The 18787-nt window shown below is 37.8% G+C and overlaps 2 protein-coding genes across 2 annotated transcripts; one reads left to right on the top strand and one right to left on the bottom strand.

Annotated features, from left to right (window-relative positions):
• Window positions 1-11: 11 nt before the first annotated feature.
• LOC137400963 (uncharacterized) lies at window positions 12-356 on the top strand. The gene has a single exon (XM_068087300.1). The coding sequence runs from the start codon at window positions 12-14 to the stop codon at window positions 354-356; it is 345 nt and encodes a 114-aa protein (XP_067943401.1).
• Window positions 357-969: 613 nt separating this feature from the next.
• Window positions 970-13837, bottom strand: LOC137400257 (uncharacterized). Its single transcript, XM_068086585.1, has 5 exons — window positions 13696-13837; window positions 8989-9103; window positions 7933-8067; window positions 5829-5981; window positions 970-1556 (listed from the first exon to the last, which is right to left on the bottom strand). The coding sequence occupies exons 2-5, from the start codon at window positions 9097-9099 to the stop codon at window positions 1149-1151; spliced, it is 807 nt and encodes a 268-aa protein (XP_067942686.1). The 5' UTR covers window positions 9100-9103; window positions 13696-13837; the 3' UTR covers window positions 970-1148.
• Window positions 13838-18787: the final 4950 nt, after the last annotated feature.

The following is an 18787-nucleotide window of genomic DNA, read 5'->3' on the forward strand; positions in this document are numbered from 1 at the left end:
GTTTGACAAGAATGAAAAAGGGCAAGTTCCTTGGAGCTACGGTGCAAGAAGATAGGGATTGTGGTAGGGAGGTAATGAGGGTGCAGGCAGGCTGGAATGGGTGGAGAAAGATATCGGGCATTATCTGCGTTAGGAAGGTGTCATCAAAGTTGAAGGGAAGGGTATACAGCGCAGCAGTAAGACCAGCTACGTTATACGCTACATTGAGTATGATAGAGAGGCAGGAAGAGGAGCTAGACGTGGCAGAGTTGATAATGCTTAGATTTGAAACGGGAGTGACTAGAATGGATAAGATCGGAAATAAGTATATCAGGGGAAGTGCAGGCGTTGAGAGGCTAGGAAAAAAATTGAGGTAGTAGAAGCTGAGGTGGTAGTACTACCTCCGCTTCCACTACCTGCTTGGACTTGTGTTGAGGGGGGATGAGAAGTATGTCGGAAAACGGGTGCTGTGCAAGGATTTGCCAGAGATATGGAGACGGGGAAGAGCCAAGAAAAGGTTAATCTACATAGTGAAGAGGGAGATGAGAAACCTGAGAGTGACAGATGATGTGAAAAATGTAAGTAAATGGAAAAAAGGTTATTTGCAGTGGTGACCTCTAATCGGAAAAAGTCAGGAGAGAAACATCAGGGCTGCTATATGCAATATTGAAAAACCACATTAAGATCCATGAAACAATGAAGAAAAGTTTGATGAGGAGTTGATTGGATAAGCGTTACTGTTGAACAGTCTATAACACATGTAGTTGATTGAATCAGCGTTACTGTTGAACAGTCTATAACACATGTAGTTGATTGGATCAGCGTTACTGTTGAACAGTCTATAACACATGTAGTTGATTGGATCAGCGTTACTGTTGAACAGTCTAGAACACATGTAGTTAATTGGATCAGCGTTACTGTTGAACAGTCTATAACACATGTATTTGATAGGATCAGCGTTACTGTTGGACAGTCTATAACACATGTAGTTGATAGGATCAGCGTTACTGTTGAACAGTCTTTAACACATGTATTTGATTATTTTTAATGAGCAGACAAGGAAATGTACTGTTTAAATGAAATTTTGTCTTTTGACTGCAATTGCCAGCTAACCCGATCTCAAATTATAAAATTAATACTATAATAAAGATTGCAATAGAATGGAATATTTAAGGCGAATAAATAACCTTGTTCTTACAAGGTCTGCCCCTTTTAACTGGAGACTTCAACCTTGGGGATGCGCGGACTGATGTGCTGACACTCCTAGTCGACCTCGAAGGGGAAAGGGACGAGTCTGATCTGGAAGCTCTGACAGTGTTTACTGAGTCATTAACTGCAGCGGTGGAACTAGAGAGAGTCTGGCTCTGTCTCCCTGATGAGTGTCTATTGGATGTTGCCTTACGACTAGGTGAAGGAGTTGGAATGCGACTGGTGCGTTTAATAGCTGGTTTGGTCGCTGCGTTAGACCGTAGTTCTCTTAAAGTTTCACTATCAGACAGTTGTAGCGGTGTTGAGGTCCGCTGTTTCGGCATGGCTTTGTCAGGTGTAGATTCGACTATTCCGTGCCCACTGATAATCTACAAACAGACAAAATGACGAAAGTTAAATCTGGATTGGTTACATTCAATAAAGTTCGGGTTAGAGCCACCTCTGGCTCTACCGTCTGATTTAGGGTATGTTTTACTCTTTTTATTTTTGTAGAAGTAGAAGAGGCAATGGCTAGCCAGCTGATGATTATTTTGTAGACTACCAAAAACGTTGTACCTAGTTTGAAGTCATGGATTATGTTTGAAGCTCTTGTATTACTGTTGCAATTTAGAAAATACACGAAAGAAACTTTCCCCTTGTCAAAATACATGTATGCTTTCTCATACTTGCACAAAACTTAAAAGTTGACTTGCAACAAAATTCAAATTACAGTTTTTTGATATGAAAAGATTCACCATGTCTTACTCTGTTGTGTTGTAGGTGCAAAATATGTGGAAATGTGATTCCAAGCTCTTAAAAGCTCAAAAACGAACAGTTAATCGCAGCCACACGAAACCGCCGTAGTTTGGATTCTCTTTCCAAAACGGCTCAAATGTGACGTAGTTGTGAGAGATGGTTTCTGTTTACACTTTCATGCTACCTCATTCGTCAAAATATTTTCATGAATATACTTCACGCATTCAATTAAACCAAGTCTATTGTTCTTACGCGTCTTTTTTATCGTCATTGTAATGCTGTCACTTTTAGCAGTGATATCTTATAACTTACCGTAAAAATTCGTTTAATTTTTTAGCCTTAGCTTGAAGGAGTACATATCATTGTCTGATAATCATGACGAGCCTGTTGGTCCCTTGTGATAATCCAAAAATGCTGCAGAAATTATTTGTGAAGTATTGGGTCACATGATCAGATTACGACTTGACGATTGAATAATGCCAAAACAAAACTGTAAAGTAGCGAGCATCTATATTTGATACGGAGTATTTGGTGAAACCCGTAGTGTTTGTCATAAACTGGTGCTACGATAAGTTTTATATTGAGCTTTTTATTGGCCTTTCAATTCACGTGAAAACATCATGTGACAAGACAATAACAAAATTTCATGACTACGTCAGAGAAATAAAGAGATTCCAATCTACGGCGGCTTTTCGTTTTAGAGCTTCTAAGAGCTTGTAATCACATTTCCACATATTTGGCACCTACAACACAACAGAATAAGACATGGTGAATCTTTTGATACTACATAACTGTAATGTGAATTTTGTTGCAAGTCAACCTTTAAGAACTTTGGTTTTATTATAAACTTTTTTAGTGAGAAAGAGTGGACAACTTCATATTTTATTTGCAAAAATAATATGAAGCGATTAATGGCACAGGTGAATGTTTACCATGTTTGGAACTTGCTTTTACTTGCATTTGTGCATAATATATATTACGTATATACATTATAATGTTGACAATTATAAACATCTTACAAAGTATACAATGGAATATTCATATTGTCCCGCAGCCATAGCTGGTCTAAAATGACAAATAGAAGCAGAGGAGGGCTTCTTACTGAAGTGGTGAAATAAACAATCAATAAAATCACCGCCTGAACCTAACCTAGATTAAAGGGGCACTTCGCTGCATCATTACTTTTGTAAGTTTGTAACAATAAAAAATAGGAAATGGTTATTAAGGCGAGAGTTGTCAGACACTCGTTGAACCATTGAACTGAATGCATCCATTAATTATGGGTACAACAAAAATTTATCAACTTGGAACTCCAACTGAGAATTGAAAAAACACGGTTGATATTGCGGGTACATGCATTCAGAGCAAAACATTATTTAGAATGACAATGAGAGAATTTCTTGATGATAGCTCATTTGGTAGAAGTGTATTAGTACTGATAACTCCAAGTGACTGCATCACCAACGGACCACCAATCGTGACCAATACTTTGAAGCCTAATCTTGTACGTATAAGCAGGTACCCTGATGATAGATACAAGCAGGTACTCTGATGCTAGATACAAGCAGGTACTCTGATGCTAGATACAAGCAGGTACTCTTATGCTATATACAAGCAGGTACTCTGATGCTAGATACAAGCAGGTACCCTGATGCTAGATACAAGCAGGTACCCTCATGCTGGATACAAGCAGGTACTTTGATGCTAGATACAAGCAGGTACTCTTATGCTATATACAAGCAGGTACTCTGATGCTAGATACAAGCAGGTACCCTGATGATAGATACAAGCAGGTACCCTCATGCTGGATACAAGCAGGTACTTTGATGCTATATACAAGCAGGTACCCTGATGCTAGATACAAGCAGGTACCCTGATGATAGATACAAGCAGGTACTCTGATGCTGGATACAAGCAGGTACTCTTATGCTATATACAAGCAGGTCCTCTGATGCTAGATACAAGCAGGTACCCTGATGATAGATACAAGCAGGTACCCTGATGATAGATACAAACAGGTACTCTGATGCTAGATACAAGCAGGTACCCTGATGCTAGATACAAGCAGGTACTCTGATGCTAGATACAAGCGGGTACCCTGATGCTAGATACAAGCAGGTACCCTGATGCTAGATACAAGCAGGTACCCTGATGCTAGATACAAGCAGGTACCCTGATGATAGATACAAACAGGTACTCTGATGCTAGATACAAGCAGGTACCCTGATGCTAGATACAAGCAGGTACTCTGATGCTAGATACAAGCAGGTACCCTGATGCTAGATACAAGCAGGTACTCTGATGCTAGATACAAGCAGGTACCCTGATGCTGGATACAAGCAGGTACTCTTATGCTATATACAAGCAGGTACTCTTATGCTATATACAATCAGGTACTCTGATGCTAGATACAAGCAGGTACCCTGATGATAGATACAAGCAGGTACCCTCATGCTGGATACAAGCAGGTACTTTGATGCTAGATACAAGCAGGTACCCTGATGATAGATACAAGCAGGTACCCTGATGCTGGATACAAGCAGGTACTCTTATGCTATATACAAGCAGGTCCTCTGATGCTAGATACAAGCAGGTACCCTGATGATAGATCATATACAAGCAGGTACTCTGATGCTAGATACAAGCAGGTACCCTGATGCTAGATACAAGCAGGTACTCTGATGCTAGATACAAGCAGGTACCCTGATGATAGGTACAAACAGGTACTCTGATGCTAGATACAAGCAGGTACCCTGATGCTAGATACAAGCAGGTACTCTTATGCTATATACAAGCAGGTACTCTTATGCTATATACAAGCAGGTACTCTGATGCTGGATACAAGCAGGTACCCTGATGATAGAAACAAGCAGGTACTCTGATGCTATATACAAGCAGGTACTCTTATGCTATATACAAGCAGGTACTCTGATGCTAGATACAAGCAGGTACCCTGATGATAGATACAAGCAGGTACTCTGATGCTAGATACAAGCAGGTACCCTGATGCTATATACAAGCAGGTACCCTGATGCTGGATACAAGCAGGTACCCTGATGCTACATACAAGTGTGGAGGCAGTTATAGTCACAGGTCAGGTCAGCAGGTCACAAATCCTTTAGAACAAAATATCATTTCGATGCTTCAAGCTTGTAAAAAGAGATGAAAAACCCTGAAATCAGATCGAGAGAATCGTTCTCATTTCAGGCTCATTCAAAAAGCGATGTTTCAGAGGTAACTGGGGATACAAAGTCATTGCGGTTTACTGAATCTAATGGAGTGTGTACATCTTTTATAAATAGGAAAACAATTAATTTTAGTGTTAAACTCTTGTTGCTGGTGAGAAGCTTTCTAGCTCTGTCTACTTCTGAGCCTCCATTACCAATAACTTCAATCAGTATGTCATTGGAAACTAATGTCCTTTCAGCAGCCCTTATTTATTTCCCAGCTAGTGTGAAATGCTGCCAGTCCAGTCAACATCAAACTCTTGAATTATACTGAAACCATGTCACGGACTCGACGACCAAATTTTCATAATTCTAGCTACAGAAGATATAAGGGAAGACAGAACGAAGCAACGCCACCAAGTTTCCTCGGGCGTAGCATCTGATGATAAAAACAACACCTAAATTCTTAATTATCACGGGCCTTGGGTTCAAGGTGCTAAACTACTCATAATTAGGAATCCTAGTTGCCTAGTTGACTTATATCATACATTGACTTAGCAGTAAGCCTATATCAAGTTATGATGGCTGTAGCTGGAAATATATCCATTACTGTTACGAGTGTCCGAAATCTCAAAATAAGCTTGAATACACCAATTTTGTTTATTAATTTTTACAGTTTATGTATTTTGTTTATTAATTGAAACACACAAAATACTAATTTAAATGTTCATAACACACCTTGTCTTCAAGCAATGTCTGATGTGGCAGCATATTCTTCTCTCCTATACCTGCCTCGGCCTGCATAGTTATTGACTGCCTCCTCCTCTCCGAAGGAATCGCTGTCAGCACCGCAGGGCCTTGTTCTCTCACAGCTCTTGTACGATAGATCACCTAGTCGACAGACAAAGAAGACATATGACCACACGCTACTTCATTTTGGAGTAAACTTTCTCATTATATAGTATGTTTTATTCAATAAATCAACTTCTACAGCACAAAATCCTTTGCGAATCAATTTGTGATAAAGGACAACATATGCATGTAAATAAAGAGATCTGACGATTCTAGTTGTGCCACAGACCAGTAGGAAAAGGACAAGAGATTCATATAAAGAAACATGAGTAAACAAATTGATGCTTAGCTTTGGGTCAATCAAATACTCTAAATCAATTTCATCAATTAACTTTTTTATAAAATCACCTGCTCGCTTATGCGAATCTGTATTAATACCCCACAGGATGAAATTATTTGATGGATTTAATAATTCGCGAGTTCGGGTACAGTCAATTCCGCGAATTATTAACACCTGCGAATAATCAGTTTTATTTTTAACACAAGGGAGAATAACTACTGCCTCAAATTAAAAACTAGCCGTTAGGCAGCGTTAGTAAACGTAGCGGAGTTCCAAACTCTTTCAAAATCATCAGGTTCTGAGTTAAGCGCATTGCCAATGTATCACATTTCTTTACAAAATTATTCAAGGTTGTTACAAGTTGTTCGGAATGGCATCATCATCGAAAAAATATCTCCTGCAATTCTTTATGTTGGAAAAACTCATAACTTACCACGAATGGTTGGTTCACCGAAGGCCTCCAAATCGATGAACATTCAGGCAAACATCTGGATTTAGTCAAAGATTTATAGCATAGCATGATCGACCTAAATTTATCAGCTAAATAGAGGCCCAAAAATGAGGTATAAGCATGTGAAGGTTTTACTCTATTGCTAGCTGCTTTCACGGATTATTTCATTCGCGAATGTGTTAATCCATGAATAATTTAGTCCGCGGAAATGCACGAAAAAACAATTTTCGTGAAATTTAACTCCGCGAATAATTTTATCCTGTAGGGTATATCCAAATTTGTCATTGTGTTAGTCTGTGTTAACACTATACTTTTCCACATTTTTCAAACTTCATACGCCGATGCTCATTTCTTTGGTTCCAATGCTATGTCTGGTTCTTGAGAACCAGCCTCTAAAATACTCATGCGATTAAAAGTTCAGAAATATGCTTTCGCATTGCACTAACAACAACTAATCGATGATTGTTGTCTTGAAAGACAATGCAGTGATTTGTGTTGAGCATCTAGAGTGTGCAGCGCGATATCTGACTGGAAATGAAAAAAATAACACCACCGCAGGGCTTGAAGCTAATTTGCCTTAAAGTCTGTTAATGGATTACTGACGATGAAACGTCATAAAGTAAATGGCAAGAGCCTTGTGAGGTTTATCAAGGATGGATTATTCCAATGCTGTCTTACGCAGCTTCAGTCTGTTATAGCTAGGTTTCCCAACAATCAAAAGAACTACTAGAGAGGCATCGAAGCCTCTGCCTCCGTATCATATACATATGGATAAAATCATTTACTGAGTGGTTGTATATGACAAAAATCACAGAGTTAAACACTTATCAACAGTTGATGTGTGCAAAAAATTTGCTCAATGTCACACTCCACAACATCGTTTAAGCTGTCATATCCCTACACGCCTGCCCCTGCAGGCGTCATTGTAAACGACTGAGTGACACATTTCATACATGCTGCCACGCTACTCTGACAAGCAAATCAGCATCTTATTCATTCCTTCATTGACAGCGATCCCCTTAATTATTTTATCATAACTTCTATGACCTTGTTGGCTTCGTGCACCGATCGTAAATAAAGTTCATATTGATTTATCTCAAACAGTGGCTCATTATGCGTGTCTAAGTTTTTCAAAGTGGAACTTTTGGCAAACGGAAAGATCAGAAAGCCCAAAATTACATCGCTAGTAGTTTTTGTCAAGATTAGGCAGTAGGGTCTTACAGTTTTACTTCACAGCATGGCCTTCATAGGCAACCTACCTGAGTCATTGGGGTAGAGAGAAGATCTTTATTCTCTTCTGCCAGTTTCATTATAACTGCTAACTTTTCCTTCTGCTTGGAGATCCGCTGAGTTATGGAGTCGTCCAACCCACAAGGAGGATACGCCACATTTTCCTATGTAAGATATTATAGAAAACAGCCTTGAGAGTCAAATGATGACAAGAGACAATAACATTAAACCTAGCAGCGCAAACAACCCATGAGAAGTCGACACATAGCAACTGCATAAATTCGAGGAAGCAATATTGAGTACCCAATCACTGTTTTTGATTGGCGAATTTGGAATTGTGCACACATTGAGTTACTGCGTGACAAGTGTTTTATGGACATTTGTATGTTGTGCATGTTAAAAAGGCTAATGAATTCTACGCCAGCATTTTACTCTTGCATCGCAAAATCGAAATAGGATTGACTGAAGTGTGGAAAATGTTTAAAATAGAATAGCTTGCGCATCATTCGCAAAAGCCGATTTTATCTTTTGCAAAAATAAGACAATCGATAAAATTTGCGAGTAACACAACTCGCTGTACATGTGTATTTTTGTTGTTTCCATCTCACGGATTGATGCCAACTTGCAGATTTACCACGTCATGGAAAAACAGTGAATGTTAGCGATTTAGCAAGTTTTCCTGTTCAGTTGAAATTCTAAGAGCTAAAGAACAGAGGTTAATAGCAATACTCTCTGAACTTTGAGTGACTGATTTCAGACTAAATAAGGAAAACTGGAATGAAAAATCATGCCATTCATGTCTTCTAGCTGTCTGGCTGAAACTTCATCAAATTAGATAAAGAAGATAACGAGCTTTGTAAAGCCTGACTATAAACATTGCCTAATGATGAAGGTAAATCTAAAGACGCGTGACCAATCTTTACTATAATTCATCTAAAACTCAATTTTACATCGAAAAACAGATTGCATCTTTCGAGATTTGAACCAGCAACATTCATCTTCGCCGGCTGTCACACTTTACCGACACCAGAGAATTCGTGAGTAAAGTGACTAGCGTAGTATTTGTATCACGCTACAAAGCCTACCAGAACTTCCAAATCAGCCTCTTGCTGCCTGACTACAAAATCAGTGATCATCTGTGGACATGTTCGACGTTTTTCCGCGACTTTCTCTATGGTTTCATTCATGGCCTCCATCTCTCTGCAAAACACGTAAATCTGCTAATCCCAAATAATAATTAGTACAGCAAGCAAACTGGTCTCCTGAAAAATGTAGACCAAACAACTATTACAAGCCACATAGCCTACAATTGTCCATGCTTCAACCGTCTGATCTTACCTAGGCCTTACATTACATAAATAGCCCAGATTACTATGAAACCTCTATTTGAACACCACGACGCTCTATTTTTTAACCCTTTTCTTACAATGGTGGTCAAGTGAAGGGTGGCGTTCAAATGGATGCTGGCGTTTTGGAAGCTGAGAAACATCTCTACCAATTGATACCTATTGCTAGCAATTAACTTATGATCATCTTATAGCCTGTGTTGCAATTTTTTGGAGCTTTACATTTTTTATTCAAGTCTACATTTGAAGGTGAATTTTTATTTCATAACTTTATTTATAAATTTTGCATAAAAGCTCATTCACTCATTAATATGTTTCCTACAGTTTGCAGTCACCACTGGCTTTTTTGCGCAATAAAAGAAGAGTTATGAGCATCGATCAATTGTAATCCGAGTTTAGATAATTGCAATGATGCTATCAAATCATATACTATAAATCTGCAAGTTTATAAGAAATTTATATATAATAATAATCTATCAAATGCTAAGAATACATATTCAAGTAAAAATAACAAACAAAACCATATTTATAATATATCCATGAACAAAAATTAACACTTTTGAAACAAAAATATTTGCATCGTTTGCTCGGCCAGTTGCATTCTGATTGTTGCTTTTGTTTGGACTCATTTCAACTTCTGGCTGTTCAATACCTTTCAGTGTCCTCTGAAACTGATGAACTAGTCGACATTAGTGTCAAAAAAATTCATTTAGCAGAGCAACACTTTTATGCGTTGCCATTTGAAATGCACTTTGGTGCAAAAAAAACAAGTGTAATATTGCACATGCATGCTAAGCAGTAGTCGTAGCCTCAAAATAGTACTACGAATTCCATCATAAATGTTAAACAATTTTTCATATACATCGAAGTATCACGTTAAACGAAATAATACTATTAGTCTGATATTTACTAATTATTTCTATGGTGTGACTTGCAAAGTTCCAGCGGAAAACCGTGGAGTATTGGTTTTAAAAAATGGACTACGACGCGAACAGTAAAAACGAAAGAATTAATTGTTATTGATGTACAGTCATTAACAAAAGTTTGAGACCACGCTTGTTTTACCTGGGTTATACAATGTAAGGGCTACCCATCTTCCCTATGCTGCTGAAAAGTGATGCCATGGTTTGCACTAATGGAACTTTGAATTATACAACGTTGTGTCATGCTTTGTGGCCCAGGGGCCACAGGGGGTGGGGGCCAGTGGAGGCCACAGAGCTCGATTGGCCCAGCATCAGCCCGGATCTCAATCCGATTGAAAATCTCTGTACAGTGCTAAAGAGCAGGGTAGCAGAAAAACAGCCATCAAGTATTGCAGAACTTGTACAGGTTATAAAGTGTTTGGTGCACTGAGATCACCGCAGAATACTGCAGAAAGCTGATAGAAAGTATGCCGAAGCGACTTGAGGCGATAATCGCCAATAATGGTAGACACACCAAATACTGACAGTAAAGACTCAAAAGTATTGTGCTACGCTTTTAATGAACTTTAAAACTGCATTAGTAGAAGTGTTTCAGTATGTAACTACTGTATATTGTTTAATCGCAAGTTTAAATAAAACCACATATACTGCTATAAAACCAATAATATGCATTGATTTACTGAGTGGTCTCAAACTTTTGTTAATAACTGTAACTGAGTCATTATAGCCTTTTTGCGCCATTTTGTGGTCAATTTTACACTGATCACTTGCTAGTATGGGTTCGAAAAGATAAAAGAATGTCAAAGTGGCGCTCAAATAGAGGTGGCGCTCAATTAAAGAGTGGCGCTCTATTTTCAACCCTTCTCTAATAAAGTCGTTCAAAAGGGGTTCAGATAAAGAAGCTGTTTAAATACAGGTTTTACAGTATGTTTGAATTAGAGAATGTAAAGCATGCCTAAAGGTACCCTTACACTTACGATTGAGTGTCGACAAACCGTTGACGCTGATGAAATGTTTCAATATAGCCTACTAAGTTAGAAGTGATTTGATATTCAGCGAACAATTTTTATTAGCTGGTGGACATTTTCAAATTCTCAAATTAGTCCAGTATCAGGAAATCCAATCACTTTATTCAAGACTTTCGGCTTCAATATTGAAAACGCTCACTACTAGTCAGAACCCAATTACTGATTCCCACGAGTGATTCTGTTACTATGGCTGCTCATTGCAACATCTTCACTGAGTCTTGGTAACATCAGTCAATTTCTAGAGTTATAGCTTTCATAATAGAACAATCGTTACACATAAGCAAAGGTGGATTTTCCGACAGAAATAACACGAATCCCTGTTGTGTAAAAATGCCTAACCAAAATAAATAACCAAAACCTAAATAAACACTAACCAAGGCTCACAGCATATGGCGATATGGCAAGATAGTCTGGTAGGAACACAATAGGGGAGAGTGGGGTAGGTTGAGCCGGAGGACAGGTTGAGCCATAGTGATTTTTTTGAAAACCATTACACATTAAAAGTTGTGTTCTTTTCCAGAAGGTCAACGCTCAATGTCAGCCATTTCAAAACCATTGGCAATTGCATCAGATGCATGGTAAATGAAATATTTCTAAAATAGTGGAAAACACCCTAAAAAGTAATTCTCGTCTACCATAATCAACCGACTGTATTTTTTTCCCATTTTTGTTTACAATCTTCTCATTAACATATATTTAGAAGCAGCATGTTTATGTTAATTTCTTCTTAAATTACCAATGACTTCCAAAGATATTTATTTATTTTGGCATTTGAATTCAACATGAGCATAAGGGGCAGGTTGAGCCAATTGGCTTGGGGGCAGGTTGAGCCAGGCTCAACCTGCCCCCAAACCAATTGGGAGATATATAATCTAAATGAAGTGGGTATTGCAACTGTCCAAGTGCTTGCTGAAGTGATTAGCTCTAAGGGTAAAAAAAACAGGTTGGAGCCGTTGCATCCCATGAGCGTGGCGAACTTTCTACTTTGTGCTGAGCAATAAGTGCAGGTGGAAATTACATACCAACTTTTTTCATATTTCCGAGTGTCTTCATGAGACTCTGCTACTGTTACTAATAATGATATGCTACAAACTACTTCCACTCAAGAGTACACTCCTATTCAGGCTTCAGCTTCTAAGAGAAAAGTCATACACCAACAAATTATGCCTCTGCCTACCGCAGGACTCGGAAATCGATCTAGATGTAAAAGAAAAAAAAGACAAGGTCTGCAATACTGACTGACACCCCAGAAAAAAATCAGACTAGAGGAGGGGTTCTGATAAACAGAAAATTAGGAAGAAACAAAATTCTATCGAAAGCGAGATCACAGAACAAAGGCATGAATCCACATCAGAAGAACTAGCAAAAAAGATGTTAGATACAGACAGTGACAGCATGGATGACGAGCTAGTTCATGATATAGCTACTCAACTGATAAAGGAAACACTAACTATAAACAGTCATGTACTAGTGAAATATGCCACCCGGAGAAAAAATCAAACCTACTATGTCGAGCTATTATCGGTGTAGAAAACAACCTGTACAAAATAAACTTTATGCGTAAAGCTAGTGGTAGTGCGGCCTTTTTTATCTACCCTGAGAAACAGGACATGGATGAGAACATTGGAAAAGAGAATATTGTTATGGACTTGGGTAATCCTATTAGAGTTGGTAGAACCAGTCGACTAGTGAGCAAGGTTATGTTTTCAGTAGATATTAGTTGCTTCAATGTTGAATAAATGACTGATTGCAAAGTTCCGAACAAACATTTGTTAAGTGATTACATAGCAATATTTTAGTCTAGTTCTAACACAAATTATATTTTAATCATGTAACAATAGTTTTTTATCAATATTTTAAAAATATTTACCAAAATAATATGTTAGTAATAAGCAACCTTGTTGTATTGACAGCATAAGGTTCTTCTCCAGGATCATTTAAAGTTTGCAGCTGTTTGGTTACATTTATGTGAGTGGCTCAACCTGCCCCATAACAAATTATTGAATGGCTCTACCTGCCCCAAGTGTGGGGCAGGTAGAGCCAGGGGAAGACCTTTACTAAAATCATTGTAAAAACCATAAGCATTACTTTACAGGTTTTTTCTTTGAGGCACTGATGCTAAACATTGTGGGGTACACTAATCTCAAATTTTTGTGAGAATAGTTTCAATAGTTTAAAAATTAACTTAAAAAATAGAAAATGTGGCTCAACCTCCCCCACCTTCCCCTACTACGAAAAATTTGCAGCTAGAGACAAATGTATACCACAAAGTCAACTATAAATCAAGCTGATATGAGCGCAGCTGCAATGGCACTTGTAAAATATTTTTAGAAGTTGTAGAACTTGTAAAAGTTTTAAAAGATTGTTGTTATAAAATAACTTGACTGTCCAAAATGACATTTTCAACTATAAATTTTCTCTTTTTTTGATTACTTTCGCTTGATTAAGGGTTCACGATTACGATACTTATACATAAAGTTAAGGGGAGCACACACCTTCAATGTCAATATTTTTTTCCTTGACAGCAACGTCTAGAAAAAGGCTGCAAAAATATGTATAAAATACGCTGAATAGCGTCAAAATTGGTTAAATAAGTCGACATTCGTTCTTTCCACGCTTCTGTCTAGCTATCGGCGCGATAGCGCAGGATCTTCACAAACACAGTTTACCGCCAAATATTGAAAGTTGAAAGATGTTAAAATAAGTTTGCGGCCCTATTACAGGCCTCGCAAATAACCAAAATAAAAAAAGAAAGTTGGCCAAGGATCGCCAAACGACAAATCTCGACACATCCTAGGGAAAACCCACCATAGTAAGAAGAGCTCAAAGAAAAATAACCGCGTGAAACGGTCGGTTTGTTTTTCCGGGTTGATCCAAACATGTAGTGTCATACCCAAACAGCATTTCAACATATTTTTTCAATGAACCCGTCTTCATTCTTTGGCTAAATATATCCTTTATCAAACTAAACTAAAAACGCGTAAAGCTCAGTGACAGCGTCTAACACTGCTGCGATATGTTTTATCCCCGTTTTATCAATATATTAGTAAATGAGTAAATGATTAAGAGGATATTGTAGAAAACTTCACCAGCATTTCACTTTTCACTAGATCGATCAGGCAAACCAGCACGACAAGTGTTTATTCACGAGAATATATTTATTAGTCAAAGTACGCACAAGCACGCAGGAACGTATGCATACAACTACTGTACTAAAAACTTTCAGTCAGTCCTATATTTATATACTGTACATGTATTCCTGTAACATTATCAATAGATCGCATCATCGTGTTTACTAATACTGTTTATGCCATGTTTTATGACACTGTATTTGTTCATGTTGTTTCCCTGCTCATACTCAACACCTTTTTGTTTGTGTTCTTTAGGTTTGCTATTACCTGACCGTGTGATGGACCTCTGTTAGACATACTAATTAACGAATGCAAACCTTGCAACAATGTATCTCTCGATCTTCATACCAACAACATTAACAATAGCACATAATAGTATGATATAGTGACAAATCTACACCCACACAAATAGATACCTCATGTTACATTTCCTTCTTCATAGGCTCCGCCCCTTTTATTCGTTTCTATGTCATGGCTCCTAGTTGTCTTGGCTTATTGATCTCCAAGTTTCCTGCCATGATACGGTTTGGCGTGGTCGTGTCAGTGCTCACAGAGTTGGCCTCTTTGGCCCGGACCATCGCATTCTGTCATCACACTCTGCCCCGCCAGTGGAGGCCTTGGGGGCTGTTCGCTCAGCACTGGGAAGCGAGAGCAGCTGTAACCAGAACCGGTGTTGTCTAACCTCAAACTCCAGCCAGTCTACTCTGGTCTCCGCAAAGGCTCTATTTTCCTCTGTAAATGCCAGATCCATATCAGTTGGTGTGCCTTCAAGGCCATCCTTTGCCAATAATGACCATCTTCCATTATTGGGTAGATCGAGCGTGCCATAAAGTTTCAGATAAAATTTATTTAAGTCTAAACAATCAACTCATGTCAAAGATGGGGAAGTGTATCATAGTTCATTTTATGTATCTGTCTCGTATAATGTTTAAAAATGAAATAGGTTCAATAGCTGCGACAGCTCTTGTGCTTCTTGCCGCTAGCTAATTTATCTACATTTTTAGTGGGAAGTGTCTTGCACCAGACATGTAGCAAAGTTGGAGGTGTGCATCTTATAAAATATCTATTTATGACAAAATTTCTTGTTATGCTTTTCAAACATTGATAAAGAAAATATGACCATTTATAAAATTATAGAATTTTTCAGTAGAAATTACAACCAAGTGTTCTGAATATGTGGCTACATGGCTCTAATCTGGGCTACAGACATTGCGTTTCCATTGATGGTCTTTTTTGTAAGCATAGGCCACTCAGCCAGACTTTATTGCACATTCTATGTTCCAAATTGGAGCTTTTCCGCTGTCCCGTTCATGTTCTGGCTGTATATTGAAGAGGTGGTGTCATTCACAAGTCTTTAGCGCAAGTTAGAGCTCTATTTTTACTTTCCAAATTTGGTATATTTCAATCAGGAACTTTTAGCTCTAACTACGCGCCTCTTTTTTATACTTCGTTTGCTTCATTTTGTACCACATTTTGATTATTTGGGTTGTTACTTCGCTTTTGGAAGTCAATCCTTTGAAAACCCATTGCTAAGAACTTAAGTTCAATAATGTGAGCAGTAACGGGAATATTGGCAAAATTTAATACTAGTTAGATTTTACTTTTGTTTTTATCAATATTATTTGAATATTACAAAAAAGCACATGCACAATCTCGTATAATAATCTTTTTAAAGTATGACAACTGCCAATCTTTTTAAATTGTTTGCAATATATGCATATAGTAAGCATGTTGTAAGCAGCAATTGACATTGACCCTTTCTTTTTTTGGCAGTTCACTGCAGAAATGACCCAACTCTTTGTGGGGTTGTGGGGTCGCTGTTGCCAGTTGTATTTTGTACTAATACTGGCATGATTGTTGCGCACATATGTACTTGTGCTTGGATGCCCTTCCTAACACCGCCAATGGTCATTGTGTATTAACTCGCCATAAGCCAGCGTACTAACCACTGAACTATGGCTGCTACCTTATGCAAAGGATCACCAAAGTTGCTTAACTGCTCCACTTAAAACTAACCATCTGTTCGAGTATGAATAATTATATTTGCGCAATATATTATTACAGTGAATAGATTGCAACATGTACACATACAACTGTACGCATTGAGAGTTTTCTGTGCTCTGGCTTGTACAATCGTTACAACACCTTTAAATATTATGGCTCCACCCTCTTCGATAAGCCGGCTGGTCTCCCTAGCGTTAGCCGGTGCCTAGCTGGTTACTATCTAGGCTCAGCCGGTCACTCTTCTCGGTCTGGCGGTGTCGAGCTGTCTCCCTCTCAGCCTGGCAGGGCTGACCTCTCTCTCTTTCGATTCTTCTTTCTGACTGGGTAGGGCTGAGACTGGATGGGCTGTGTAGAGTCCGACCGAGCTGCTGCTTTGCTGGTATCCCTCATATCAATAATAGGTATCAATAATTCATATGAGAGATGAATTTAAATCAATTATTGATTTAAACCCATACTTATTGTATTAGAAGAAATCCTAGCATGAAGGAGTTACTTCAGCACAAATTGTTAAAACTCTGGTGTGTCTTCAAGAAATTAAGAAATAACTTTCATACCCGATCAACAGATCAACAAAGTTTTTACATTTATACCTCAAACATATTTTTTGCTGCTACGGCGATTTACCATTTTCATTTCAACACTTTCACCAGTTAATACACCAAAGGTCTTTTCTGTACTCATAGATGGTCACGTATAGTCTAGTTTCGTATTAGAATATAATCTTTTGTTCTCTAAAACACTTATAGAATATGAATTTTGCTGCTGGAAACTGGATATTCTACCATCTACCAAAAGTGCTTAAAGAATAGAGAAAGCATAATATTATTATGCTTTATTAGTTATCTTGAGGTGTTAACTGATGTTCTAATAAAAGAATCAAGGAGATTGACCCACTAGAAGCTGAGATATAGCCAGCCAAACACAGGTCTACCTAATAAAGAATCAGAGGAAAATCCTTCGAAAATCCCGGAAACTGTGACGTATGAAATCGACTTAATGGTCATGTGCCGGAGTTGTGCACCCTTACCGCCGTTACGTATAATGATTGTTTTGGCTACGAGATGTGAAACGCTTCTCGCGATAGTAAATAATTTACAGACTAGCTCTGGTTTCTCAGGAAAATCAAGCAAACATTGTGTGGTAAAGGCATTTGCCCACAACCCCTCGCCATGATTTTTCAAAACAGAAGAGCAGATTTTGACTATTGTGCTTCAAATTTTAACTCGATCTCCACGGATATACTCCGAAGATCCTCTGTTCAACGAACGGCGCGTGTATAGTCTATATGCGACATCCGCGATTTGCAGTTTGTTTAGAATAAGAAATGGGAATTTGACTTTTTGTTCATTCATCATTTTTCTACTGTGTATCTACTGCAGCATTAAGTTGATTTTCATGATTATCGTCACTATTAACAGACTGTAAGTTCACTACCGCCATAATCTTATAAAGAATAACTTGACCGTGCTGCTCTTGCTGTAAGAAAAGAAAATGATAACTTTTGATTTGATTTTTCTATTGATCTATTATCTTATCTATGATTATTTTTTATGATTAATATAATAATCATAATGTATATTATACAAAATAATAATATAACTGCGTATAGAATAAATTATGTAACTAATATAATTTGTAGAAAATTCCAAATAATAAACGAGATTGATGATTGATTTAATTGATTCCATTTATTAGCTATAGTTAAAAAAATCTGAACAACGCTAAAGATGAGTCTGAATAGGGAAGCTAAGTAGGAGAACAACAAAACTGAGCTGAACTAGCAAGATAGCGAAATGTTGTGAAATAATAGATGCGTGTAATTATTTTATGCTAAAACTAATCTACACGTCAGAGGGACTGGTTCGGAATTCTCAGAGCAATGATTGTTAGGCCCAATTTGATTGTTCTATTCTTCCAGGGATTAAACCAATTAAAACGCTGTGACTGTTATAGGAGAGCGCATTAGTTGGCTTAATTGACCAATGGCGCACAAGTCGATTTCATACGTCATATATTGATGATTACCAAAACACTTATGTTTTTTGGTAGACCTGTGTTTGGCTGGCTATATCTCAACTTCTGGTTGGTCAATCTCCTTGATTCTTTTTTTAGAACATCAGTCAACATCTCAAGATAAATAATAAAGCATAATAATATTATGCTTTCTCTATTCTTTAAATCATTTACAAAAATGTGAAACATTAAAACTATGGATCCTAGAATTATCTTCTCCAAAAAGTGTAACACAACTCCTTGGTTAGCTAGCACTAGGTAACTGAGCGTATTGTTGATAAGCAGATGTATTGACTGTAGATGCTGTTATCCCATCTCCTCATCATTTAGTGCGTGACTTGAATTTTAATAAAAGCATCATCAAAGCTCAAATTGTTTAGAGTGACCTTATCAACACATAGGTCCAACAAATATAGAATCACAGGTACATACTACA

Source organism: Watersipora subatra, chromosome 7 (genome assembly GCF_963576615.1).
Source record: "Watersipora subatra chromosome 7, tzWatSuba1.1, whole genome shotgun sequence".
In the NCBI taxonomy this organism is placed as follows: Eukaryota; Metazoa; Bryozoa; class Gymnolaemata; order Cheilostomatida; family Watersiporidae; genus Watersipora; species Watersipora subatra.

What these genes read in the sequence shown, in the direction of transcription:
- LOC137400963 (XM_068087300.1), top strand. Translation starts at nt 12, where the DNA reads ATGAAAAAGGGCAAGTTCCTTGGAGCTACGGTGCAAGAAGATAGGGAT.
- LOC137400257 (XM_068086585.1), bottom strand. Translation starts at nt 9,099, where the DNA reads ATGGAGGCCATGAATGAAACCATAGAGAAAGTCGCGGAAAAACGTCGA. An exon ending in TCTCTACCCCAATGACTCAG is followed by an intron (nt 5,982 to 7,932) that starts GTAGGTTGCCTA and finishes TCTGTCGACTAG; the next exon opens with GTGATCTATCGTACAAGAGC. An exon ending in AGACATTGCTTGAAGACAAG is followed by an intron (nt 1,557 to 5,828) that starts GTGTGTTATGAA and finishes GTCTGTTTGTAG; the next exon opens with ATTATCAGTGGGCACGGAAT.